The sequence below is a fragment of the Rhododendron vialii genome, chromosome 8a, assembly GCF_030253575.1.
Source record: "Rhododendron vialii isolate Sample 1 chromosome 8a, ASM3025357v1".
NCBI lineage: Eukaryota > Viridiplantae > Streptophyta > Magnoliopsida > Ericales > Ericaceae > Rhododendron > Rhododendron vialii.
The window spans coordinates 14,426,625-14,451,665 of record NC_080564.1 but is presented as its reverse complement, the minus strand read 5'-3'; the positions used below and the strand labels follow the sequence as shown (position 1 = coordinate 14,451,665).

The following is a 25,041-nucleotide window of genomic DNA, read 5'->3' as shown; positions in this document are numbered from 1 at the left end:
ACTCTACTGTTGTTTTCGTTACATCACTGTTTGTCAGTTTTGTGGCTTTTGCCTATTAGTAAGAATTCCTGCAGCATTCTGTTGTGAATACTTTTGTTCTCAATAGTGATAAGATGAGCCTATGAGGCTTTTTCTTTTTTTTTTTCGAACAGAGCCTATAAGGCTGATTGTTGGGATTTATATGAGTTCGTCGTTTGTCCCAAATGCCATAAGCCCGTGCTTGTTCCAAACTGAATCTGTAGGAACCCAACCTCACAGGGGACCTGAATTTAAAGTCTTGACGAGAACTAGAAACCCCTTAGACGGATTTTTAAAGTAACACCCAAATTGTAGTTACCAAAATGATATTTCATTACCACACTAGACAACAACAGGCTGGCAATGGAAGTCTCTTAGGATAATCACGAAGGAAAGGAAAAGAAGGAAAAGAAAACATCAAAAATAAATAGGAGAAACAGAGAACAACCACAAATAGTAGAATTATACTTATGTTTATTGCTTCCAGGACTCTATATATGGTCCTAAGAGTTAATTTTCCTGCAATTCTTTCGAATTTCTCCCCTTGATCCGGTCAAAGGAGAAATGTTACCCATCTTAAGCACAGACTTGGCGAATTGCTGGAAGAAAAGCTCCATATTCTCAGCATATTGCTTCACTAACCCCATCGATTGTTGATTCTTGGTCACAAGAACTTGGTCAGAATTTAGAAGACCTTTCGAAGCTAACAAGTTCTTGAAGTAACTGTTATCAAACTTTGTTGGGGTAACAAAGTCCAAGAAGAAGAGGTTTTGGTCGCCACCGGATCTTGGGCACCGGGCACGCAATTGGGATGCATATGATTGGTCCAGGGTGAAGTCGGCTAGCCCGTTGCCCGACTGGTTGTACAGCCTCTGCCTGAAAGTGGTGCACCTAGCATCTCCAATAGTGTGACTCCCTGCACGGCAATTATCAGGATGTGAAAATGCCTGCATTAAGAGGCTAGTGGCAGCAAGATTTCAAAAACATGGACTGTGTGTCGTGTGGTTCGGGAAACGACCCAAAAGAAAGACACGATTGGGTAGCATAAGCCTGCAAGTTATTGTTAAGTTAGTAGTAATTCTTTTTACTTGCTTATTTTCTTATGAGTTCTTAATTTTGTCGAGCATCGAGTCCCTTTCATCTACCGAAAACAATATCTACTCCATGACGCGCCGGCTAAAGTTAATTACCGGACAATGCGACAAGATCAACAATGTCAAGTCCTTTGAGCTTAAATTTGGTGAGGATGGTCTGAAATGTGTTGTTTGGAGCAGGAATGTTGTTGTTGGAGCCACTCAAGCTCGCACCTGTGGAGTCTCTTCTTCCCAAGGGGACCTCCCAGCTTGGTCCACCGCTCTGTGCCAAAACCACAACAATTATTATAATCTTTATTACTTTATCATACCTGTTGATTAGTAGTAGTAGTAGTAGTATTTTTCATTATTAGATAGTAGTAGAAATTTTGATATACCCCAAATGGGATCGAGAGAACTTACAATGACAGTAGAGTCCCTGGCAACAATAGCCATGATATCAGCACAAGAGACGGTGCTAGGGCATGCCTTCTCGAGAGCAGATTTGATTTCATCAAAGACTTCGAACCCACGGGCTGAGTTCCGGTTAGGGATTGAACCCTTCTCGCTGATTATGCTCCCACTGCTGTCTAGAAGTATTGATGCATCACAACCCTACATTACATATATATTATAGATAGACACAGGCAGCCCATGGGAGTTATTTTGCTTAGTACACATTTCATACATTAATTAATTATTAAGGGAGTTTTAATTTGCATGTTATTCAACCTACTCTTCGGTTAGGCCCCGTGCAAATATAACAAGAAATGATGAGAATACCAACTTTCTCATATATTAGAGGTCGTTGCATGTTTCAGAGATTTGGGGTTGGAATCAGAGATGTAATCCCGTGAGTGAGTAATTGGTTGAGATTTGGGGTGTTTTTTTACGTATTTAATTGGTTGAGATTTGGGATTGGACAACTAATTAGACACCTAAAAAAACACCTCATAGTTCCCGATCAAATTTTAATGATCCGAGCCGCTCAATGTGATCAGAACGTGATTTTAAGGGTACTCGCGAAAAATTAGCCAAAAAAAAAAAAGACTGGGAAGGGCTTGATCTGCAGTTTTTAGCTTAGATTTGATGAACGGTAAAAACTGCTCAAAACAAGCACTTTCCGGTCATATTTTTTGCTAATTTCTAGGGGGCACTTTAAAATCATATTCTGCACATATTGAACAGCTTAGATCATAAAAATTTGATCGGAAAGTATGAGATTGAGATTTTAGGTGTTTTTTTAGGTGTTTAATTGGTTGTCCGCAGAACCACCCTTGAAACTTCTCTTACTTCCACAAACTCTTGAACACACACAAACTCACATGGTGTACGTACGTGTGAGTTTCACACATAGTGAAACAATGTGAGTAGTGTGTTGAATACAAGCGTTTATGTATGTATGTATGTGTGTGTGGTATTAGCATTGCTGTTCGTACTTTGTATTTATCCCCCAAAGATAGTTTCTCGACCTTATCCGTTCAAGTATGGTAGTAGTATTCCTACTTTGGCCTGCGATTTGGTGGATGTGACCTTTTTCGTTTGAGTAGTAATTAAAGGAAAATTGTCACATGCACGGACCACGTTTACAAACATTTAATTGTCTAAGGACCAATTTAGGTGAATCTCTAAAGTCTAAGAATCGAACAATAACAAAATCTGCTGCATGTAGCTATATATATTATCAGAGCTGAAGTATGCCATAAGTTTCGCAGGTTTTTTTTTTTTTAATTTTCTTTTGCTGTATTGCTCCAATATTGTAAGCTATTTTTTGGGACAACTTAGTCATTGGACTACAGCTATATATTGATTAATTACTTCTCTTCATTGAAATCATTCTACGTACGTAAAATGACTTTGTCAAATATATATTGAGCGAATTATAAGCCATTTTGAAGTTAAAACTATTGTAGAAGCCAATAATTTTAAAAGAAAAAAGTTGACAAGAAAAGTCGCCGACGAATGGAGATGCCCGCTCTAACTAAGCTACTAACTAACTGTTTAAATATTAATTTTCAGTTGGTTTCAATTGATTGATAAGTACTCACCTTGACAAAGCAGTCGTGGAAATGGAGCCTAAGCAAGGAAGCAGCCATGCGAGCTTCTTTGGCAACAGCCTTTGCAACAATAGACTTGATAATCTCTTTCGCTTTCGGGCAAGACCTGTCATAAAACTGTGGGTAGAGGGAACCACCGCCGCCACCGCCACCGCCGCTCTTGTGAGCAAAGCAGAGTGGGGCAGATAAAAGTATGGTAACAACAATCACAAAGCTCATTGATTGAGCCATATTATTAATTGTTGTACGTAGTGAATATATATATATGATCTCCCCTGCTCTGCTATATATATATGTACTTTGTTTAAATTGTGTTCCTTATATATATAAAATAAAATAATAATGGACTCCACCAAGACCTCTCTATATATGGAGGAAGACTTGGGTATACTTGTGAATGCCTGTTGTGATGGAAGCTCAGATCGATGGGTAATGGGTATTTATAGAGATCGACTCCTCAATGGAGTAGTCAAGCTAGAGAGAGGTGGAAGCAGGGAGGGTGATAGATCTAGAGTATAATATATGGAGTTGGTAGGTAGAGGCTTGATCATTTTTATGATACTAGTATTTTCCCATGATCTTATTATGATGGAAACAAAATTAATTACTATAATGAATTTAGAAAAGTACTTAGTTGCATACTACTAAGTAATAATCTGTTTTTAAAGTAGTATAAAACAATGTTACTACAATTATACTACTACTATATTTAGATACTTATTATCGAATGTGACACGAACTACACTGTGATTAAATGGACAGCAAAGAGTTGAGAACCTGGGAGCCTGATTCATTACAAGTGTGGCTGGCTCCCAGTAAAATTTACACCGTACAATTCGCTTTGGGATTTTTTGAGATACTTCAGAGGACTGCTTTATATGGTGATCATTGTTAGTTGTTAATTTGTACTCTCGCCACCTACGTGACATGATAGGATGACATATCCAAATATAAACCCAATTACGACCATCTAACTTATAAGCGGTGGTGATAAAAGTCCGGTAATACATACACAGTATGTAGTGGAGTATTTCTTTCTTCTCTTATGAGAATCTAACATGTTTTTGATAAGTACGTATTTAGTTCAATTGACCAACTAATTCGAGAGACTAGTCTCACCATACACTAGGGGACCCAATTAAAGCCGAATGTGGTTTTAATGTGTAATGTCTGGGCCCATGAATCTTCTTTTTTTTTTACCATTCGGAAAATTTTCATTCAAAAATACCCAACGCCACTTACAAAGAATTTCATCAACTACATAGATCAGAGCCTAACCAAGCAACCCAAGATAGAAAAATATATATATACAAGAACATACAGGAGAACCTATGACCAACATCAAAACGTGAGCCTCTTGCTCTTAAAACATGTTGTGTAGAAACTTTATGTCCATCTCAAAACCAATTGGCAATGAGTGGAGAGGTCCCAGATGTTATTAAGTGATCACTCATTCCACTCCCAAGCAATGTGGGATTCTATTTCCTTAACATCCCCCCTCACGTGCAGCCGCATTTGAGGTCTGTCACGTGTGGCCACTTTTTGGGTCCTATCATCGTGCAGCCTTTGTGCTGGTCTGTCATCGTGGGGTGTGGATTGTTAATTTTTAAAATGTGGGGTGGAACGGGCCCCGCTTTGATACCATGTAGAAACTTTATGTCCATCTCAAAACCAATTGGCAATGAGTGGAGAGGTCCCAGATGTTATTAAGTGATCACTCATTCCACTCCCAAGCAATGTGGGATTCTATTTCCTTAACATGTTGCAAAAATCAAACCGAAAACGAGTTCGGCAATAGTACTGCAAGTCAACCATGAAAATCGTAAGGATCAAAAAAAAAAAAAAAAAAACCATGAAAATCATAAGCCTCCAGTGGAGTAAAAGCTCATATCTAATTCCACATTGAACCCCATTGTGATTTTCTGTTTTGATTTGTAGAGATATAGCTAACATTCCCTCATTTTAGTTAATTGGGTTTATTAGCTTCTTCATTTGGGGTTTTGGTTTTTTATTTTCTTGCCTTTGCTTTTACTTTGAAAAAATGACGAGCAAAAGCTCCATACCAAATAATTCTTTTACAAGTTCTGAGAAAAACTTTTTACCCTCTGCACGATTTTCATTAAGTTTCTCTAACTATCTCTCTTTCTTCACTCATTACATCAAACTTTTTTCTCAAAACCAAACAAAAGTGAATAATATCTTTATTTGCTTTTCTCTCGAGATACTCTAGAAAGTAGGTCTTAATAATTTTGTTCCATTTACCTATTCCTATTGAAGAAATATTAATTAAAGACCAAAGGCGAGTAAAAGTCCTCCTTTGAGACAGTATAAGTTTTGCCTCTACTAGTAAAAAGCCAACCTCCAAGCCATCATGGATTAGTAAATCGGAGAAGTCTTAAAGGTCCACCCAAATTAAGGACTGTAAAGGTACCTTATTTTTTGTTTGTTTAGAACAAAGGTCCCTCATTGAAACAGAAGTATTCATCATCATAGTAAATATCCCATATGTGATCCTCGATCCCATATGCTGCGCAGAGCGCACTAATTATTAGTAAATCTTTTTGGATAACGACTATTCAGTAGACAAGTCTAGGCGCACAGTTCGATCTTCGTAAACAGAGCTGAACATCCGAAATAATTCGATGCACGTGGCTCTTATAAAATAACCGTCCACGTGTATCGGACGGTAAAGGTACCTTATTTGTGTCCAATCCATGCATAAACAATCCACGTATCCTAACCCCAATGGATTGGCCTTAGTGGTTAAGACCTGGGATTTAGGTGTTTGTTCCCTCCTATGGTCTTAGGTTCAAAACGTCTTAGATGTTATCAACTCTTTTGGGGCCAAACCAGTCCATACAGAGCTTCGATCTAACTTTAATTGGGATCCTTGCAAATGGGCAGACGGTTGGATTGGTCCTAGAGGATGAATCGAAATGTGTGCAAGTTGATCCAGCCCGAACACCTGAGTTATCAAAAGAAACAGTCCACCTATCATTGGTGTAATTATTAAGAACACAGTTGGTAGTTGAGTTTTAAATATTGGACATTTTATACTCCATCTAGATGGATGAGTCAGTCAACCAGGGAATGTGTTGTCTTTTGATCAAGTCTTGAGGGTGAGGAGATACGTGCATGAGTGAGAAAGCACAAAGAGTGGGAGTAGAAGCACCTGCCCTGTTTGACAAAACAGGATGCATGATTTTGAGAATCATTGGCCCCTTACTGCACATTCCCTATTTGTTCGTCAAATTTTTGTGTATCTGTAAAGTGTGAATGTAGGAAGTCTCAATCTATCACAAGTCTGCTACCTAAAAAAGGAACACATGATTCACTTTTCTTTCTTGGGTGGATAGGTTAGGCCTTTTTACCTACCTCCCCCCCCCCCCCCCCCCAGCCCCACTTTTTAGCTGTCCCGGCCAGTTTCAATTACTAATTTACTGAGACTTGATTCAACACATGTCATGAGATTTTCATACGAGCCCCGAACGGAAAAGAAAATTTGTTAATTTTTGCTGCCGAGGGTGTGCAGAACTTTGTTTGATCAAAGTTCATATAATCCACGTTTGACGTACGTGTCTAGAGAAAATGAGACCTACACCATCTTACGTTGACCCGTTCAATTCGTGGGTCTCATCATAGTACAATTTTGCATTTGAAAAATCATCAACAAAAAATGCGGCCATGTTTGCTCGAATTATAGATATGGACAATTGAAACTTGAAAGAATCTTTTATACTGTTCATGCCTTCTTCATTCACTGTTTTTAGGACTATGCATCAATCCATCAACTGTTTGTCTTGTTTTAGCGTGCATGGGATTGGAGACTGGGGAACAGAGAAAGATAACCATTGAAGGACATGCAAATATTAGGTTAATCTAATCAATCCAAAACCTATACAAACATGTATATTATATTCTAGACATAATAAGGGGTTGTTTGATTTACCCAAAAAAAAAAGGGGGTGGTTTTGGAAAACTGCTCCTCTAATTGGTTGAAACTATCTTTAGGCCTCATTCAATGAAAGAAATAGTAGTGTACAATGTCTGGCCTTTTGTACTTTTCTTGTAGCCAATTTTGCCTTGATTTCAATGGAATGACGTACGCTAATTTGGGGATGCCAATTCTATATTTTGGAGTCCAGATTCGCTTGACTTTGTGGCATCAAGTATGCTAGTGTGAGTTTGGACTGGACAAACTTCTCCAAATTAAAGTCTTTAAAAGTTTTTGCGCTAAATGCGAAGAGATTTTATGGTTTCCTTGGAGCAACTTGCCTTTGGCATAAAGAAATGAATTTTAGCCTTTGGCCAAAACAAGTTGTCTAAAGACCATTTTTGCAAAATAATCAAAAAAGTCCCTTAAAAGTGTGTCCAAACTTGAAATGAGAAAGAAATGACTTTTTGGGATCAATCACGACTGTATTTAGATATTGAACTCGGATAGACATCTCTGATGAGACAACATATAAAATGGATTTAACGAATGCTCCTTTTTGGTCATTTTCTTTCCTTTTCCTTCCAATAATTCATATCAAAATCCATCATTCAAACACATTGCGTGCAAGTGGGGTGAAGTTCACTTGATGCATCTCCTTTATATTTTCATGTACATTGGTAGGGTTCGTTTGCCGTAAGCACTTATTCCTCTCCTCTCCTTAAATCCCCTAGAATAGAGTAGATTAGGTTCAACGAAGTGGGGTGAAGTTCACTTGATGCATCTCCTTTATATTTCCATGTACATTGGTAGGGTTCGTTTGCCGTAAGCATTCATCCCTCTCCCCAAATCCCCTAGCATAGAGTAGATTAAGTTCAACGAAAGAAGGAAAAAAAAAACACATTCCGTCAATGTTTTGTGCATTCTCCATGGACAACAGTCTAGGGGTCAATTTGCTTTACTCAACAGTTCGGCGGGGAGCAGATAAAGTTAACCTAGGCTACAAAGGATAAGAATAGGAGTAGGTTAATCAAATTATTGTTCAGTACACCGACATAATAGTGTATAGTATAGTATAGTATATCTCTATTGGTGTCGTTGACGAACTGCTCCTCTAATTTGTCAATCCTCAATAATAAACTTTGGGCATCGTACAATGAAACGATAGTACAACGTCTGGCCCTTTGTATTGTATATATATTTCTTCCTAGCCAATTTTGCTTGATTTCATTAGGCAGGCATCTTGAATGCTAATTTGGTGGCTGGCTATTTGTGTATTCTCTGGCCACATTTATTTTATTTGATGTAGGAAGCATCCAGAGCCGACTCATAACTTTCGAAAGCCGGAAGCGAATTCGTTCATCCTATATTTTTCATACAAAGATTGGTCGACAAAGAATTTCATTAAAAAAAAAAAATCATTACAAAAGATTTACCATTACAAAACTTGAATTGAGCATATTTTGTTTAGAGAAGGCTTAGATTAAATATATTTGGGTCCTAATATATAGGATTCCTAAGAATTTAGAAACTCCATTTTTAGCTTTTCTTTGTAGGCCCAAAACTTAAGACTTTATTGGCTTCTCCCACGAGACAGCTCTAGAAGCATCTCATGCGTAAATCAAGGTTATATGACGAAGGATGAATAATAAACTTTGGAAAAATTAAAATCATATTATGTTGCTCTCGTTTTTAAATACTCCTTCTACTACTCTCGTTGTTAAATACTACTGGCGATCAAGGGGAGAGGCACCTTACAACCAATTGGTTGGCCACTAAGTAAGTGTTCGGTTTCTCACTCAATGATTGGATTCAAGTCTCCATAACTGCTCGATAGGGGCTAAGCATACTCTTTGACAATCATAGCACAGAGTGAAACCTTAACTAACTTCAGTGCTGCCCGGTGAAATTGATATTAGACTAACAAGAGAGCAGTGCCGCCCAGTGAATTTGATCTCGCATGAGCAGTACACTTCCGGTCTCGCTCTCCCATTTAGCGCATTGGTCTTCTAAGCCCAAATAAAATTAAGAAGGAAAAGGTCCAAATAGAAAATATTAAAGCAAAAAAGAAAAAATATTGAGTGAATCAGTTGTACAGAAAAATTTACTTATTTGTTCGCGCTTTAGTTCAATATGTATTTCACTTGTCAAATAGGAAAAGCAAAAACACAAGTCTAGATTTTCGACCCCAATATCTACAGATACATGGATCCGCCCTGCTGTTAGGTGCTCTATAGCAAAGAGCCGATGCGGTGCGAAACAGAGGAGATCTCACATTGTTAAGTAGTCTAAAGCAAGCAAAAGGGTAGAACTATATAAACCAACAGAAACAATGCCGACCGATGGATGGAAATTTCATCCAACATCCGTGGATGTGAGAGTGAATGCGTTCATCCAGATATTAATCTCAAAATTCAAACAAGAAAAAAGGATGATCCTGTATTTCTGTATATTGAGGAACTTAAACGTCAGGCATATTCTCATGATACCACAGTATCTATCCATGAACAAAACCAGGTTGTGCCATACTGTTGAGTCCTAGTCAGAGAAAGCATTCACGTGAATCACATCTGCTTTCTTTTTTTTTTGGTAAACAGTCACATCTGCTTTCACTGTGAGATGAAAAGTAAATAATGTCACAGATCCTAGGCTTCCATATAGTGGAAGGGCCACCCAAATGCCTCATTTTCTCCAAATTCCAAAAGGGAACTGTACCCTCATATGGGTACCATCACTGAATTGATATGTCTAAGCATAAAACTGGGAAATTGAAGCGTTTATAGAATACCATTGGTTCAAATTGAACCATACTTCCTTTCACTTGTTCTCCCTGTTCCTTGGGCAGATACAGGCGGACGTTCCCAAGAGGCTTGATTCACATAAGTACTATTCATGTCACTTGGTCTCGAATAACCATGCCCTCCTCCGCTGACCTGTTTTGTGTTTTTTGATATATACCCGAAAACACAGAAAAACTGTCAGAGAGCCTACTTGGGAGGTGATAAAAGAAATTAACCACGTAAACAATGCCAAATCTGGGAATCGGGTACGTAAACAGCCAAGTTTCTAATATTTTCTTTCCTGTAATCTTTTAAAGCAAAACAAAAGGGCAACTCTCCATACTGTCTATGGAAGTTTGAGTGGAGACATAAATCAACCCAGAAACAACTGGTATTTGCATGTAAGCATATGTCCCTAATTTGTTTGTTTACTTTTTGAATTTTGAACGTCCCAAAATGCTTGTCTAACTTTAAATTTGACTCTTTAAAGTTCCTGTTTTGCCATTTCTCTTTTAAAGCAACAAAAAAGAAAGTTCAAGTATGAAAGTTAGCATGGAGAAAGAGCACGCTCATTTAGTGCCAAAAAGATGAAGGGTGTTGTTCTTGGAAACTCGAAAACCTTTTTATGGCCATCATTCTGTCCCCTTAATAAGTAGGAATCCCAAAATTGCACAAACAAATGCGAGGGAGGGAGTATTTTTTTCACAATAAGAGAATTTACATCAGAAAACTACCTCACTATAAATGGTATTTGAGGACATAAATTTCTGCACCATTTTCTAATGGGGGGTCATGAGTCTCTAAAAGGAAATTGATTAGAACTGAGTGGAAGACCATAGATAGTGATAAAAATGAATGAGAATTTACTGCACAAAGAAAATTTACAAATTTGAAAACACTAGAATTGCCTCATATTTAATTAATTTCCATCAGGGAGCAGAAATAGGTTCAGTCAGGATGATTTTTATCATATCTGGATGAAGAGTTTCACATTTTTACTCCATTGGCATGCCCAAACAAACTCTTTAATCTCTAATCTGTGACTAAATCATGGCATAGTCCACTCAGCCAAATACTAGACTTTTATTTGACATTGAACTCATCAAAATACAAGTCCCAGTTTAAGAAGATACACAACTGCCAATATAAGTGCAGTAAAGTTCACTTACAGTTTCTAAACATGCAGACAAAATACTCATGCCTGGCAGTGCATCAAGACCACGCTGCAAGTAATATATACCATGAGAATGATATCCATACCTTGTGGGAGCAAAAAGCTACTCCCTCTGTCCTATTTTAAATGTCCCCTACAGGAACCCGTGCCTTTTCAAACCTCGAAAAATATATTTCTATATATTATTTTTTAAATTTTTTTACACCAAATTAAAGTACTCATTGAATATTTTAATTTGGAGTAAAAAAATTTTAAAAAATAATATATAAAAATATTTTTGGGGGGTTTGAAAATGCACGGGTTCCTATAGGGGACATTTAAAGTGGGACGGAGGGAGCAAAATTTACGATATTCAGGGCAATAAGGACATCCTACCTGGTTTTGAACCCGTGTCTTGTAAACAAACCCTCCAAAACAAAATAGTGTTGAGAAAACAACAAATCTGTCCCACAAAAGTTAATGCAAAACATAAGAGACATAAGTAACGAGGAGAGAAAACAACATGCCGATGAGTTACTGATCAATCTCATGTAACACGACCATGAACGATCATAATGTACAAATTGCAGAAAATCAGTTAATATATTGTGGCATCAAGATGGGAAACATTTAACAGAATACAATACAAATGCCCAGACAATGGAACAAATCAGATCATGGGGCTAAAGAGAAAGATGAAGTTGAACTTGGCATACATGGAACATATCACTCCAAATACAGCCCAACCTCTCATAGAATCTCCTTCTTTATGCTGCCTATATCCTGCAACTCAAACAAACAATCCAACTGCGGATTAGCAAATACGAGTCAATTCGAAACCAAATAGTTAGCATGAGCAGGTAATTGACTACAGCTGGTTAGTTTTTCATTTTTATTTAGTATGAGACTCAGGTACTTAGTTGATTTGCTGTAAAACCAAAATTGCCCACAAGTATAACCAAACTTATTCCTTATCTGTGACCATCGACAATTGTATTGAGCAATCAAGTACAACTATCGTGAACCAAAAAAAAAACATAAAATTATCGCAATCATTCAAGTCAGGAGAAGTTCTCAAGATACTGTCAAACCTACACGAAATCTAGATGAAAGATATTAATGAAAATAGAGAATTAGGATTGCTTATGAAGTTCAAGAAAAAATAACACAAAATCAAGAGGAATGCTGTAGATTACACGGTCTTAGGTAAAACTCAACCTCAAAAGTGTAGACACCCCAACTGGGCTTCCAGATTAGTTTACTAACGGTATTTGATTCCCCGATGATGAATTGGATTAAGAACACCCCGGGAATGATAAGTGTTTGAGCTTTGAGTGTTTGCAAAACCCTTGAACCTAACCCTAGCCTAAGCCACTTCAAAAAAGCCAAAAACCCTACTGGCACGTGTTGGTTGGTTTGACACTTGCGCGACAGTATGACACCAGGGTGCGCTGGTCAAACTGCCAGGTGGTGGTCAACAATCAAAGTTTGACCGTTGACCCTCGCACGCCAGACTGACTCCCGCGCGCGCCAGACTGACTCCATCACGCGCCGGAGCGCAATGCCAGTCCCCACCAACTTTTCTTAAGGTGGAAACTTGGCCACCAATGCAACCTCAGCCGGCCTCGTGGACTGGCTGAATCCCTCTCTTTGCAGCCCATGTCTACCTCCCTCTCCTCCTATAAATACCCCATTTGTTCATCCATTTGAAGGGTTCAAGTTTTTAAAAACGGTTAACAAATTCAAAGGTTTTGAAAAAGTTCAAATTTTTCAAAAGGATTACAACATCCCACAACCATTTTCACACCCCAATCAAGCACAATCACCTTGTTCCTTAATTATCAAACATCCAACCACTCAATCAAGCCTCAAACCTCAAAGCTCAAGTTCTCTTTCAAACTCAATCTAGGTATAGCATACCTACTGTTTTCTGTTATGATCCCTGAGGGGGGCTGGCAGGGCCAAGGCTGGTAATCAATACCAGTCCTGGTCCTAAAGCTGGCAAGGTTTCAAAAACCGTTGTGGTAGGACCAGCGCGCGACGGTCCCACTCTCGCGTGCAACACTCTGTTGCTGCACGCGCTGGATCGCGTGGGGATTGGTTTCCTACTGTTCTATGTCTTCTTGTACATTTAGATCACTGTTAAGCATGAAAATAACCAGTTTACTGCTTTCCTTTGTTAGAAATGCTAACTATAGTTCAATATGTATTTCTGCTGTTGTGGAGTACCACTGAGACCTTTCTGAACATACCTCAGAACCCAGAAACGTGTAAACTAAGCACTGGTCTGGTTCAGTCCTGCTCGCGCCAGGGCGCGACAATCGCGCGCCGGAGCGCCACCATCGCGCGCCAGAGAGCCTCCGACCAGTTAGTGGCCTTGCACGGGTAACTTGGCCTTAGGCCGTTATTTTGTCCTCACACTGTTTATGGGGTGTTTTGTTAATTTGTAGGGCTTTTAGCCTTTAAATTGCTTAGAACTATGTATATTAACTGCTTATAACTGTTTGGTTTGTCCTGGGTGTGCACTGGTCCTTCCAGAGCCCAGAGGGTTTGAGAATAAGAGTTGTGGGTTTGAGCTCACTGTCACGCGCGTAGGAGTGAACAGCATGCAATGACTTGTTCAGTGCATGCTGGTTTCTTCCTACGTACGTCATTCCAAAACAGGGGCGTCCCAATTTGTTTAAACTCCCACAGCAGTCTGTTCTCATCCTATACTAACTGTTCATCCTTGCTATTATTCACATCCTGCAAACATGTTACAGCTTTAATTCTCATTAAATTGTTCCCCACCCCTAAATGGCTAAAGAATTGATTAATCAAACAAAATCGCAAACGTTTTCGCAAATGCCTAAGTAGAGACCGATCTCCGGATTGGGCGAGAGGGATGCCTTAAAACCCTTTCCCTCTCGTAACCTGGCTCCCGAACCCAGATATGGTTATGACGGACTGGTGCCTTCACCTTTTTCAAAAATCAAACAGCGCAGCAAGCGTTTCAAGTTCGGTTCCTTGGGTGTCGGACCTTCAAACCCAAGTGGCGACTCTGAATTGAGCGCTCGTCTGCCAGAAAGCGCGCTCATTGATTCGCCTTTTCCCGGACATGCTGCTCACAAAAAGCTAACTCGTGAAGTGAGGGTGCCCTCATGCTTATTTAGTTCAGATTACTTTGGTACCCAGGTGAGACTTTGCTTCACACCCTCCCTCAAGCACAAACTCACTTGGCAGGACCTGCCGCATGCAGTCCCCATCTCTGGTACCTAGCTCCAATACCATGTTACACGGTCTTAGGTAGAAATCAACCCCAAAAGCTAGCTCATGAAGTGAGGGTGCCCTCATGCTTATATACTCTATATGAATTTGGTACCTAGGCGATGTGGGACTTCACTTCACAGCTTCATCATATGATTCAGATACACTCTCAATCGCACTTATGACCCAAAACCATGAAGGGGCAAGAAAAGAAACCTTGGGAGCAGAAATATAAATAACTGTTAGACTTAAACACACGTAGCTAGCAACAATTGCAGACAACAAACAAGTTCCATGCAATCCTGTAAGGGGAAAAACCGAAGGGGATTCCTCTACAGAGAAGGGGACAGCTACCAAATCCACCAAGAGATGATGAATCCCCTTCCACGCAAACAGAACCCTTTATCCTTTATCTTTAGCTCTTACCACACATTTTTGTAAGAGTAAACTGAATGGGCTCATAACCCACAACAGGGACAGTAATCTCTACTTCATATGGAGTATCACGAGCCTCCTCACCTGAAAAGTTAGGACTAAAAAGTTCAAAACAACACAATTTTGGACGATAACATTACAAAACAACTACTGGAAGGCATACACTTAAATGAGTATTTTTGAAACCAAAAACAATATATAAAACAATACATCTCCAAGCCACCATCAATATCGTGGGTGACAAAGTTGTTGGTTGGCTGCCAGTTGCTCCTGAGCCTGATAACCTAACCTCAAGGCCAAGTTCTGGGGAGACCTAGGGCAAAGACAGATAAACAGGAACCTGATCGCAAAATTCTAACAGTTGATAAGAGAATCCACAGAAATTAAAAAACAGAAATTGCATTACCTTAACAGTTGGTTTCTGCACTAAATTTGAAAGGGAGGCAATTGCAGTCATATAAAGAGCAACCTGAGACTGTTCAGTTTTGAAGCTGCAAAATATGGAAATTTGAATTCCAATTATTGCTGCGCAAAAGATGCAAAAGTAAGAACACAAAAAACAAATTTCACGGCGTACAAATTTATGTGATCTACAAATCTGTATTCCAGTAACATATAGTGGCCTGGCAGAAAGATGAGGTTATGCTATGACGAGGAAGGTCATAGGAAGTAGGCAAAGGCGTGGAGCCACCAAGTCACTCAAAAGGCAATCAACAATGAACAAACAATATCTCACAGCTGCAAGCAAGCATATACTACCAAAATATTAGTGCAAAGAGATCACTCTATGAAACGGGTGACACTTTGAGTGGTGAAAAGCAGGGAGCCGGAGCTGGAGTACAAGTTGTGTAACTGACTTATTCAGCCATGTAAATGGAGGTACTGCAGTACAACAAAAGAAGCACTTTCTTTATCAGTGGCTATAAAACCAACAAAGGACAAACAATTAGACCTCTGGTGATGTTTTCAACATCACCTATCCCAGTAAGTTTGTTGCTACAAACAGATTTATCCAGCTGAAAGTCAATTTTATTATGTACAATCAGATATGTATAGCTTGCAGGTCTGATGACTGCTAAATGTAGCTTCAGTCCGAAGGCAAGGATGATTTCTAGATGACAATGACTAATAGAATGAATGTAATAATAAGCAAGAAAGCCTTTTAGATGCCCACTCATACAATCTCATTACAGGAGACAAAGCAAAAGTATTTACAAAAAGCAGAGATGAAAGAAGAATATGATATGCAGAGCAAAAGAACACTTGGTATATATCCTTTACCTAAATTCATGGTGAGACTTCTCGAAACCCAATTGAGTCATGCCATTGTAAACCTACCAATTCACGAGAAGCAATTTTATTAAACACATAATGACCCCGTATGAACCAAAATAATTTTAGCAGCGAGAACAACAGAAAAGTTCCTGAATCCTTACTAATTCCCACGACCGTGGATGAAAACCAACCGTGAAACCTTCAAACACTCGCAGACCCTGTTTCTCGCACGGAATGGCAAGTTCAACAAGAACTCTGGATGCAATAATCCAATGCGCGTTTTGAGTGAAATAGCGAAGATCACACACAATGCATAAAAATTTCTCTATTCCCAAATTATATCAAGAATGGAATTGTTTAAAAACATACAATAACTTAGCATTAACAATATTTGTTAGGCATGTCCTCCCTCAACAATTGCCTTGGATTCTTATTCATATGTTTTTTTCTTTACTCTTTCTTACGGTAATATCACATCACTCTTCACTACTCGGGCCTATTCTCACCAAATTTCTGTATGCAGCACTTACTGAAATGGAATACAAAAATCAAAGAACTCAAATACTTCATGTATCCAGTATCATATGAATTTATTTTTTTTTCGAAAAGAGTATCATATGAAATGAAGTATCACATATCCATTGTTTTACACCAATAAAACAAGACCTTAATTTTCTTAAGACTATCCAAACATACCACCAGATTTTGATAGAAGTATAGCAGTAACTTTTAAGCGAACTTAAGAAATGATATGGTTGTGAAAACGAATTTAAATGTACACCACCTTTACAAGCCCTAAGATTGTCAAGATAGCACAAGGATAGCACAAGGCACACTTGTAACTACATATGCATTTTCTCACATGGTTGTCATGTCATAATAATGCAGTCAACTTCATATCAACTATAAGGCCTCCGTGCACTTTCCATGTAGAACATAATCCATGTCGTCATCTCCATCTTACAGGATTACGGATAATGACAAGCCATCTTTCACTACCCAGGTGTTTTGGTAAAATACAATGAACAACCATGGTGCCATGGTGGAACTCAAACACCATGCCAATTTCAAAAGCTGGTGGATTTGGTCCAAAGGTGTTAGAATGCAAGAACATGCCTTAACAGAAATATAACCTTTGTCATTTTTGGTAAACATATTACAAGTTTTCAGTTGTAGACCCCCACACAAATTAAATAAGATACTTGTAAATTTAGAAAGGGCCCAATACCAAAAAAAAGGGGGAACAATCTTTGTTTATGATTAGTTGTAGTGATCTCAAAGATATCCCAAAACGATACACATGCACAGGCCTAGCTCTCACTATTTGAAAACAAGAGGCGTCAATGACCAAGTTATAGCATCTTCAGCAAAACAGTTGATATGGAAAGCATATGTGGCAGATAGTCATGGTATGGAAGTGTTATTTTTGAGTTACCAAAAAGGAAAAAGCAGAGATCAGAAAAACCTGCAAGCTGACTCGTACGTCACATTGCAGATGCATCCAAGTCCACCTGATAGACAGAAAGCAAGTCTTAATTCAAAAAATTATGAAGACACCTAGTTGAGAACACGATGAAAAGACTACAGCGTTCAGTCATACAAACATATGTATCCCATATATTTACAATCAGAAAGATGAAAAAATGTTCCAAATTGCAACAAGAAGGAAAGAAATGGAAGCAAGTATAGATTATCAATTCTAGTACAAACATAAGCTTAGCTCAGCAGTACTCTTCAACCACATCGACAATAAAATATTTGCAAGGACCTACATGATTGTATACTTCTCAGTAATGAGCAGTATTTGCCAAACAACCAGCAGTCTAAGATTAACTGCCAACTAAGAACAAGGGCAACATTGGATATCCAGAGAGTACGACCACCACGTCAAGTTAAAACAACTAACAAGAGTATAGAGAATGAAACCAAGCCTCAACAAGAGAGACCTTAAGAAACCATCCTTCGATTCAGAATTGGGGAAGAACTGAGCACTTGAGATGTGAAGGTTTTTCAATCTGCTCAATGGTGTATTCATCCTTCACTAAACATTGCCCAGGTCATAAGATCAAATTAATCACATTTACCCACACCCTCCACCAAAGCATAAAACATTTTCACAGTTGACGAATTACATGTTCCTTTTTTAACAGCAAAAACCAAGTACTTGATGCTTTTCTAAACTGACATAACAAGAAATGCTACATAGGCTACAGTTAGGCTTCACTAAAGGGAATCATAAGGTCGCAGACTGGGGATAACTTGCATGGCAAGGGTTCAATAGATACAATGCATTCAAAGTTTTGCTTTTACAACATCTCTGAAGCTTTGAGAGTCTTCATGCTTTTTGCTTCACTGTATTGATGAAACAACAATGTAATGACTAATGATGGTGTCATTAGCATTCTGCACAGTTCTGCAAACAGGACCAACCAACTGTATCTTCCAATAATGGCTACAGCTTGCAATGCACAAAATGAAATCTATCTGATTAACCAGCTGAGAGGAGTCCGGAGAATTCTGACCATAAATGCATGCTGTCTGCAAAAAGCCAACACTGCTGTGATCTGGCTTAAAAGGGACTAGCCTACTAGGGTCCTCATATCTAGTGAACAGCTCCAACTTCAATTCCATCGCTTGGAGGATGAGCTAAGATTCGATCCAGATGTGGCATCAATCGGAACTGGCCAGTTGCCACCATATTATGATTGCAAATCTCAACTTTCGAACTAACAAAGCAACGAGCAACTTACCATCTATAATCTCTCACAATTCACAGGAACGTTTTTGGGATAACAATACCACTTTTCATTATGCTCCAAGCACAACAATGGAATATTTGGTCATTTTCCCCAATTCGCCATAAGTGTGGGTTGTTTCCTTTCATTCCACACGTTGAATAATGTTATCCAAAACTTCCAACCATGAAATATGGCTTAAGAAATTCTCAATTGCCATCAGTCATCATGTTACCAAAAATTCCCAGTTTCACTTCCAAGGCAACCAAACATAGAGCTGAAAACACTTTGCGATTGCAAACTATAGGCATATCTACAACGGTCAATAATTGCTTAATCATCAAGAAAATGAAGATATACCTTTACATTTGCCCTTTGGACAACTCCCACATATGATGTTGACCTGAAATCCAATCGGGAAATTTTTTACATAACCGTTATGAGTACAATGAACAGAAGTTTAAGATTCTTGTTACGGTTGATACACCCTCATCTTCAGCCAGACTCCAGAGAAAGGGGGAAACATCACTTTTGGAAGTGTTCTTATCCAACCCTGAATCTTATCAAGAGAAACTAAGTTTATCTACTGACCAGAAAAGGGAACATCATACCACTAACCTTAGCTGTACGTCCCATTTTGTCATAACTATGCTCACAGTTTATCAAATCACCATTGTAAAACTCCTGTATTTAAACAGAATTTGACCAGATAAAGAATAAGTTGTACCAGTTGGAATGTACCATGAGCTCAAGCATACAAGATCCACATAAAATTAGCTACCAAACTTGCGGAATATCTATCAGGTGGGCTAGCATTTCACAGAATTCAAATTTTAACTTCCCCATCGCATTTTGGAAAAACCGAAAAGGCAAAGAAATGTAATGTTTAGAGCAAAGTTGTTATGACACACTGGAAGTTAAAAGGAGATGTGAAAGCAGAGAATTTTCGTCATTTTCCAAACTGCACTGTCTGACTTTTTTGAAACCCCAATCTTCAACAACGCTGAACTCAACTATTACAGCGACCAAAAAAAGAAAAGAAAAAACTCTCATAAAGGAAATCATGTAAAACCCATTTTCTGTGTATTTTACTGGAAGCCAATGATGCTCCTATATAATGCTAGCTATGTTCCTAAATTTTGCATGACAACATAAGCAGCCAAGAGGCAAATCCACTTGCTTGAATGAATGCACCATGATTCAACAGAGACAAACAATCAACAGAAAATTTATCATTGCAAGGAAGCACAAGAATTTGTCATGAAGTCCATTTGACTCATCAATCCTTAACAAAAAGGATGCATTCTCAGTGCTTCCATGATTTCCATTTCTCTCACACATCGATCGACCTTACATGACATTTGCATCACAAGTTCATCCGCAACTGGCACTTTGAGATTATCACCTACCAACAAATGGACTTGTTGTTTTATAATTAAAAGATCAGAAGAACAAGTTTATACTGTCTAAGCACTCACGGGGTGCAACCACTGTGATGTACATATTTCTACAAGAAAACTGTAACTACAAATCCATCAGCTAATTAAATACACCATTCCCTTCATATGGAAATTAAGGAACTTTTACGTTAAAGACATATAATGAGCAAATAATATGAAAAGGAAACTAATGTCACAGGAAAAGGCCAACACAAGAAAGGCTAAATGACTAGCCAATATAGATGAGGATAATAAATTCGTCATTTGCCAGGACTTAGTTACAATTACAAATCACTAAATGCAATTAGACAGCACTAACAATGTTAACTGTAGAATATGATAAGCAAACTATTGGAGATCAAATCAGCTATATGGAGAGAAACAATATTGATGACTAGATGAAGTCTTATTCTTTGTCTCTAACATGATAAGAACCACTACCAATTATGACTTACCTGAACAAAATTAACGTGACCTGAACCAGCAACAAAATAGTTAACCTTGTCAAATCTGCCAAAATCCAAGTATCCCTGCAATTTTGTCAGCACATACATTTTTGGTCGATTAAATAGTCTAAACTACAAACTACATCAATGAAACCTATGTCTAACATGCTAATTCTAGCCATTGGCGTATTAAATTATTCATGTCTTGAATTTGGGTAGTTCAATGTATGGCTTCAACATGGAGAATCTCCGAACCTGAGTCCCCTCTACCACACCAAATCAGGATATAGCAGCTCCACCTTCTTTGTGGCATTATAATCACTGACCGTAACAGGCACTTTTTTTCCTTCCCACATAAAAGACCCATTATACAGAATGCCTGTTTCAGATGGCAACAACCAAATGCATGCTTCTTACTATCCACAAACTTGTATGGGACACCAAGACCCATGTAGCATTCACATTACATATAGTCCCACAAGAGACAACTCATTTATTTATTAACACAAGCTTTAAATTACTATTCTAACATATTTTTGCAGCAAAATCCGATTGACTACAAAATTCCCCAGTGAAACCAAAATTGGCTTCAGAAAGAAGCACGATGTTTAAGTTACAATGTAAAAACTGTATACAATTGGTAAAGTCTTCCATGGAGCAATTATTCAAGAAAAGGAGAGAGATGAAAGTCCGTTACATATGAATTTATCTGGTCTTGAACAACCATATGCTATAAATGGCTCATAGAACAAACAGAAAAGCTGTTGTGGTATGGACATTCCTGTGAGTATTGCATTAGATCTCGAAATCACTAAAAGTTCCACAAATAAGAGGAATTTGCTTTAAAGAGAGGAGAGGAGGCAGGTAATCATGCTGAAAAGAACTGATTCACTCCAGAAGGCTCATAAAAATTACGGAAAATTAAGCACGGAAGTAAAAGCATAAGACAAAATGCAGAATTATTCATCCACCTTATTTATCCAACCAACAAATTTAGAGTCTACGTACACATGTACCACAGAGATATGTTAATTGAAAATCAGTTGTCAGTGCATACCGTTTGTGATCTGCTTTCCACATCTTTACAAAATCGAACCACCAAGTCGGAGTCCTGTATAATTGAAAAGGCCATGAGGTATAGATCTCCGAAAATGCTTACTAATGGCCAGTATCCTGGTGGTCATGATTAATGATCATCATTGATATATCTTTACTCATCAGAGGAAAAAAAAATTGTATAATTAGAGACATTACCTTCCCCTCATACTCGAATGGCTGTCCTATCCAGCTACTCTGAGTGGAAAATTAATGAAAAACAATATCTCCAGATTTAAAAATTTCATGCTTAGATTCTATTTTATGCTTAAGAGTCTTATTTTTTTACACAGCCGATCCCAAGCCCAGATGGGTCGTACGTTAGGTAGCTAACCAACAAGTAAAAGACCGTTAGGTTCTTATTATGTGAATCTGAATATGAATATGAGTTGAGCTTGGGCGCTCCCTTCATGCAACGCATAGCACCAGCCTCAGGGTGTTTTGAAAAAATTGCAAGGGGCATTGCGCCTACCTCGGGCTGCTCAAAAAAATTGCTTGGGGCGTCGCATCAGCGCCCGGGTGCGGTAATAAAGGAGCAAGGATTCTCACGTCAACATGGAGGAGCACAAGTAAAGAAGTTAGCCCATGATTGTAGGCTTAGGCTTGCTAGATGGAATATAGGATCATTGACAGGTAAAACCTTGGAATTAGTTGATTGTATGATTAGGAAGAGCATTAGTATAGCTTACTTACAGGAGACAAAGTGGGTTGGCGAGAGAGCAAAAGAAATATGGAATACTAGCTACAGGCTTTATCACCCTGGTAAAGATAGGCATAGGAATGGGGTGGGAGTAGTTGTAGCTAAACTAAGAATTCCGTAGTCGCAATCACGAGAAAATGAGAGAGGATTATTTTGGTTAAACTTAATATTGGGAGACTGTAATTAATGTTATTACTGCCTATGCACCCCAAGTCAGTTTATATGAGCATGTGAAACACAGTTTTGGGATCAAATGGATGAGATGGTACAAGGGATAACCTTCAGAGACCAATATTAAGCAAGGATAGAAAAGAGTCCATGTTGTTGGTTTTGGATCCAGAAATGAAGCTGGGAAGAGCATTTCCGACTTAGCAGTGGCTTTTAACTATAGTATTATGAACACCTTTCTTTAAGATGAGAGATGAGCACCTAATCGCCTTTAAGAACGAGTCTAGTAGCAGTCAAATAGACTATTTTCTGATAAGAGAGGCGCGGGACATTTAGTATGTAAAGACTCTTAAGATAATACCTGGTGAGTGTTTGGTGTCACAACATAGGCTTATAGTCCTAGATATTGCCTTGGATATTGTCTTGCTATATGAAATTGCAAGATGTGTTAATGCTAAATTAGAAACTTAGAGAGAAGCATTAGAGTTGAAAGGATTTAGAATCAGTAGGAGTAAAATAGAGTACTTGAAATGTACGTTAAGCAGTAGTCAAAGTGCTAGTGTTGGCATGGTTAGCAAGGATGAAGATTGTTAGCAAAGTACTTGAAATATACAAAGAAGCGAGCGTTTTATGTATATTTAGTATATAGGCTCAATTGTTAGCAAGGATGAAGATATTGGGATGATGTAACACATAGAGTACAAGTTGGATGGATCAATAGGTAGAGTGTTTTGCAACCGTAAGATACCTACAGAGTTGAAGGGGAAATTCTACCATACTATTATAAGGCTTGCCATGTTATACAGCATGGATTGTTGGGATACTAAGAAACAACATACGAGTTCGATGAGTGTAGTTGAAATGAGAATTTTGAGATGGATGTATGGGAAAACTGGAAAATAGAATTAGAAACGAGAACATTCGCAGAATGATAGGGGTAACACCGATAGAAGATATGAGGGGAAAAATAGATTAAGGCGGTTTAGAAATCTCTATAGTAAATCGACCAATGCGGTAGGTAGGAGGAGTGATATGATTACGGTCGAATGCAAACATTAGAGGCGGTACTTTGAAAGGCTCTAGGCTTTTTTAGTATCACATAACACGATATCCTGGACAAAACACAATGTATAAAATGAATTCGTGTAGTCTACCGCAATTAATTGGGACTGTAGTGAAACCGGGAGTGGGGCTCGGCCATCCACCGGGGCGCACATTGCCAAGTTGGACCAAGCTAATTCCCTGGGTCCGCGACAGGTGCGACCCTGCGTAGCATCTAGGAGGACCCTCTATGAGCCGCTCGGACTCGCGAGTCGAATCGGACTCAAGCTTACCCCCCCGAGCGCCCGAAGGATCATGCTCCGTGCACGTCACCACGATGAGGACCCAAGTGGTTACAGCAGGATAATCATTATTGGGGCTGACCTGGCCATGTGCTCCATAACCGTCTTATCCGATGCGTCACCTATGACGTCACCCAAACAGGTACGCCGTCCTTCTCTACCCAAATCTAACCTACCCTCCTTCCCCTGAGTACTGACTTGATCGTCGGAGTGTTACTGGGCTTCCCAAGCCCTAGTAACTTGTTGCAGGCGCATCGGAGGGGAGCGGAGCTACCACGGAGGGAACCAGAGCTCATCCACGATTCAGATCCCAACAAACCGAACCCCTACAGGGACTTCAACTCTTAAGGCTTGGTTCAGTTCGGTTGGGTTTGGTTATGCCAAGTTATGATAGAGAATAGTTTATAAACCTATCGATGGATGAGTGATAACGTGTTGGAGGCTGCCGACTTAACCCAAATGAATGAGTATCCATCTACTTTTCCCTCAACCAAGCCCAGTGCATGCCTACTCTAATGTGACTAGAATTTCAAGTGCTGGTGAGAAGGATACAAAATCATAAATGTGACCAGAATTGTCAAGGGCATAGCAGTTGGACCCCGGAACCCCAATTGAAGCAGTCGGGCATATCTGAAGCAAAACGGCTGACAAGAAAACAGAACAATAACACACCGAACATAAGGACTCCAAATTAACCAGTAGCAAAAGTAATAATGGAAGCTTGTTAACATTATTCTACGGGAAAATGCTACAATGATCAAAGCAACACACGACACACCTGTAACTGAAGCTAAAAAGAAGCGATGCAACCAGTTTGCTTCTAATGGGTTTCTCCTCGTGTTCCTCATCTTCCCAAGACCACAGGAATGTCCTGCTAAGGAAACGTATGAGCTACACACAAACAGACCATCTATGATGGCATCAAGCTAAGAGATACGGAGTACAATATTATCCCAGATTGCGCAAGCACCCTACGGCCTACGCGAGCGCGAGCGAGAGAGAGAGAGAGAGAGAGAGAGAGAGTAGGGCCGAACCTGTTCGGTTTAAGAATTTTGGATTAAAATCCAAACGGGTAGGAAATTCTGTTTCATAAATTATTTACGAGATTTTTATTTTATGTAAAGTACTGTATATTAATACTGTT

General features: G+C 38.9%; 2 protein-coding genes across 2 annotated transcripts; both read right to left on the bottom strand.

The window, feature by feature from the left end:
* Positions 1 to 330: 330 nt before the first annotated feature.
* On the bottom strand, positions 331 to 3,986 carry LOC131336153 (peroxidase 72-like). The gene is made up of 4 exons (XM_058371872.1): positions 3,140 to 3,986; positions 1,515 to 1,706; positions 1,209 to 1,374; positions 331 to 934 (listed from the first exon to the last, which is right to left on the bottom strand). Exons 1-4 carry the CDS (start codon positions 3,377 to 3,379, stop codon positions 522 to 524), a joined length of 1,011 nt encoding a protein of 336 aa, XP_058227855.1. The 5' UTR covers positions 3,380 to 3,986; the 3' UTR covers positions 331 to 521.
* A 5,509-nt stretch (positions 3,987 to 9,495) lies between these two features.
* LOC131336151 (uncharacterized) lies at positions 9,496 to 25,041 on the bottom strand. Its single transcript, XM_058371867.1, has 18 exons — positions 24,932 to 25,041; positions 24,676 to 24,768; positions 24,450 to 24,541; positions 21,846 to 21,884; positions 21,649 to 21,702; positions 20,601 to 20,675; positions 19,325 to 19,390; positions 19,067 to 19,109; positions 17,437 to 17,482; positions 16,133 to 16,226; positions 15,978 to 16,030; positions 15,103 to 15,187; positions 14,907 to 15,009; positions 14,688 to 14,780; positions 11,732 to 11,798; positions 11,412 to 11,478; positions 11,032 to 11,085; positions 9,496 to 10,015 (listed from the first exon to the last, which is right to left on the bottom strand). Exons 2-18 carry the CDS (start codon positions 24,743 to 24,745, stop codon positions 9,878 to 9,880), a joined length of 1,239 nt encoding a protein of 412 aa, XP_058227850.1. The 5' UTR covers positions 24,746 to 24,768; positions 24,932 to 25,041; the 3' UTR covers positions 9,496 to 9,877.

Coding starts and splice junctions, on each gene's coding strand:
- LOC131336153 (XM_058371872.1), bottom strand. CDS start 3,379: ATGGCTCAATCAATGAGCTTTGTGATTGTTGTTACCATACTTTTATCT. Junction 1,707..3,139: donor TCCACGACTGCTTTGTCAAG/GTGAGTACTTAT, acceptor TATGTAATGTAG/GGTTGTGATGCATCAATACT. Junction 1,375..1,514: donor CCAGGGACTCTACTGTCATT/GTAAGTTCTCTC, acceptor GTTTTGGCACAG/AGCGGTGGACCAAGCTGGGA.
- LOC131336151 (XM_058371867.1), bottom strand. CDS start 24,745: ATGAGGAACACGAGGAGAAACCCATTAGAAGCAAACTGGTTGCATCGC. Junction 11,479..11,731: donor TTTGGAGTGATATGTTCCAT/GTATGCCAAGTT, acceptor TTTGTGGGACAG/ATTTGTTGTTTTCTCAACAC. Junction 10,016..11,031: donor TGTCTGCATGTTTAGAAACT/GTAAGTGAACTT, acceptor AACACAAAACAG/GTCAGCGGAGGAGGGCATGG.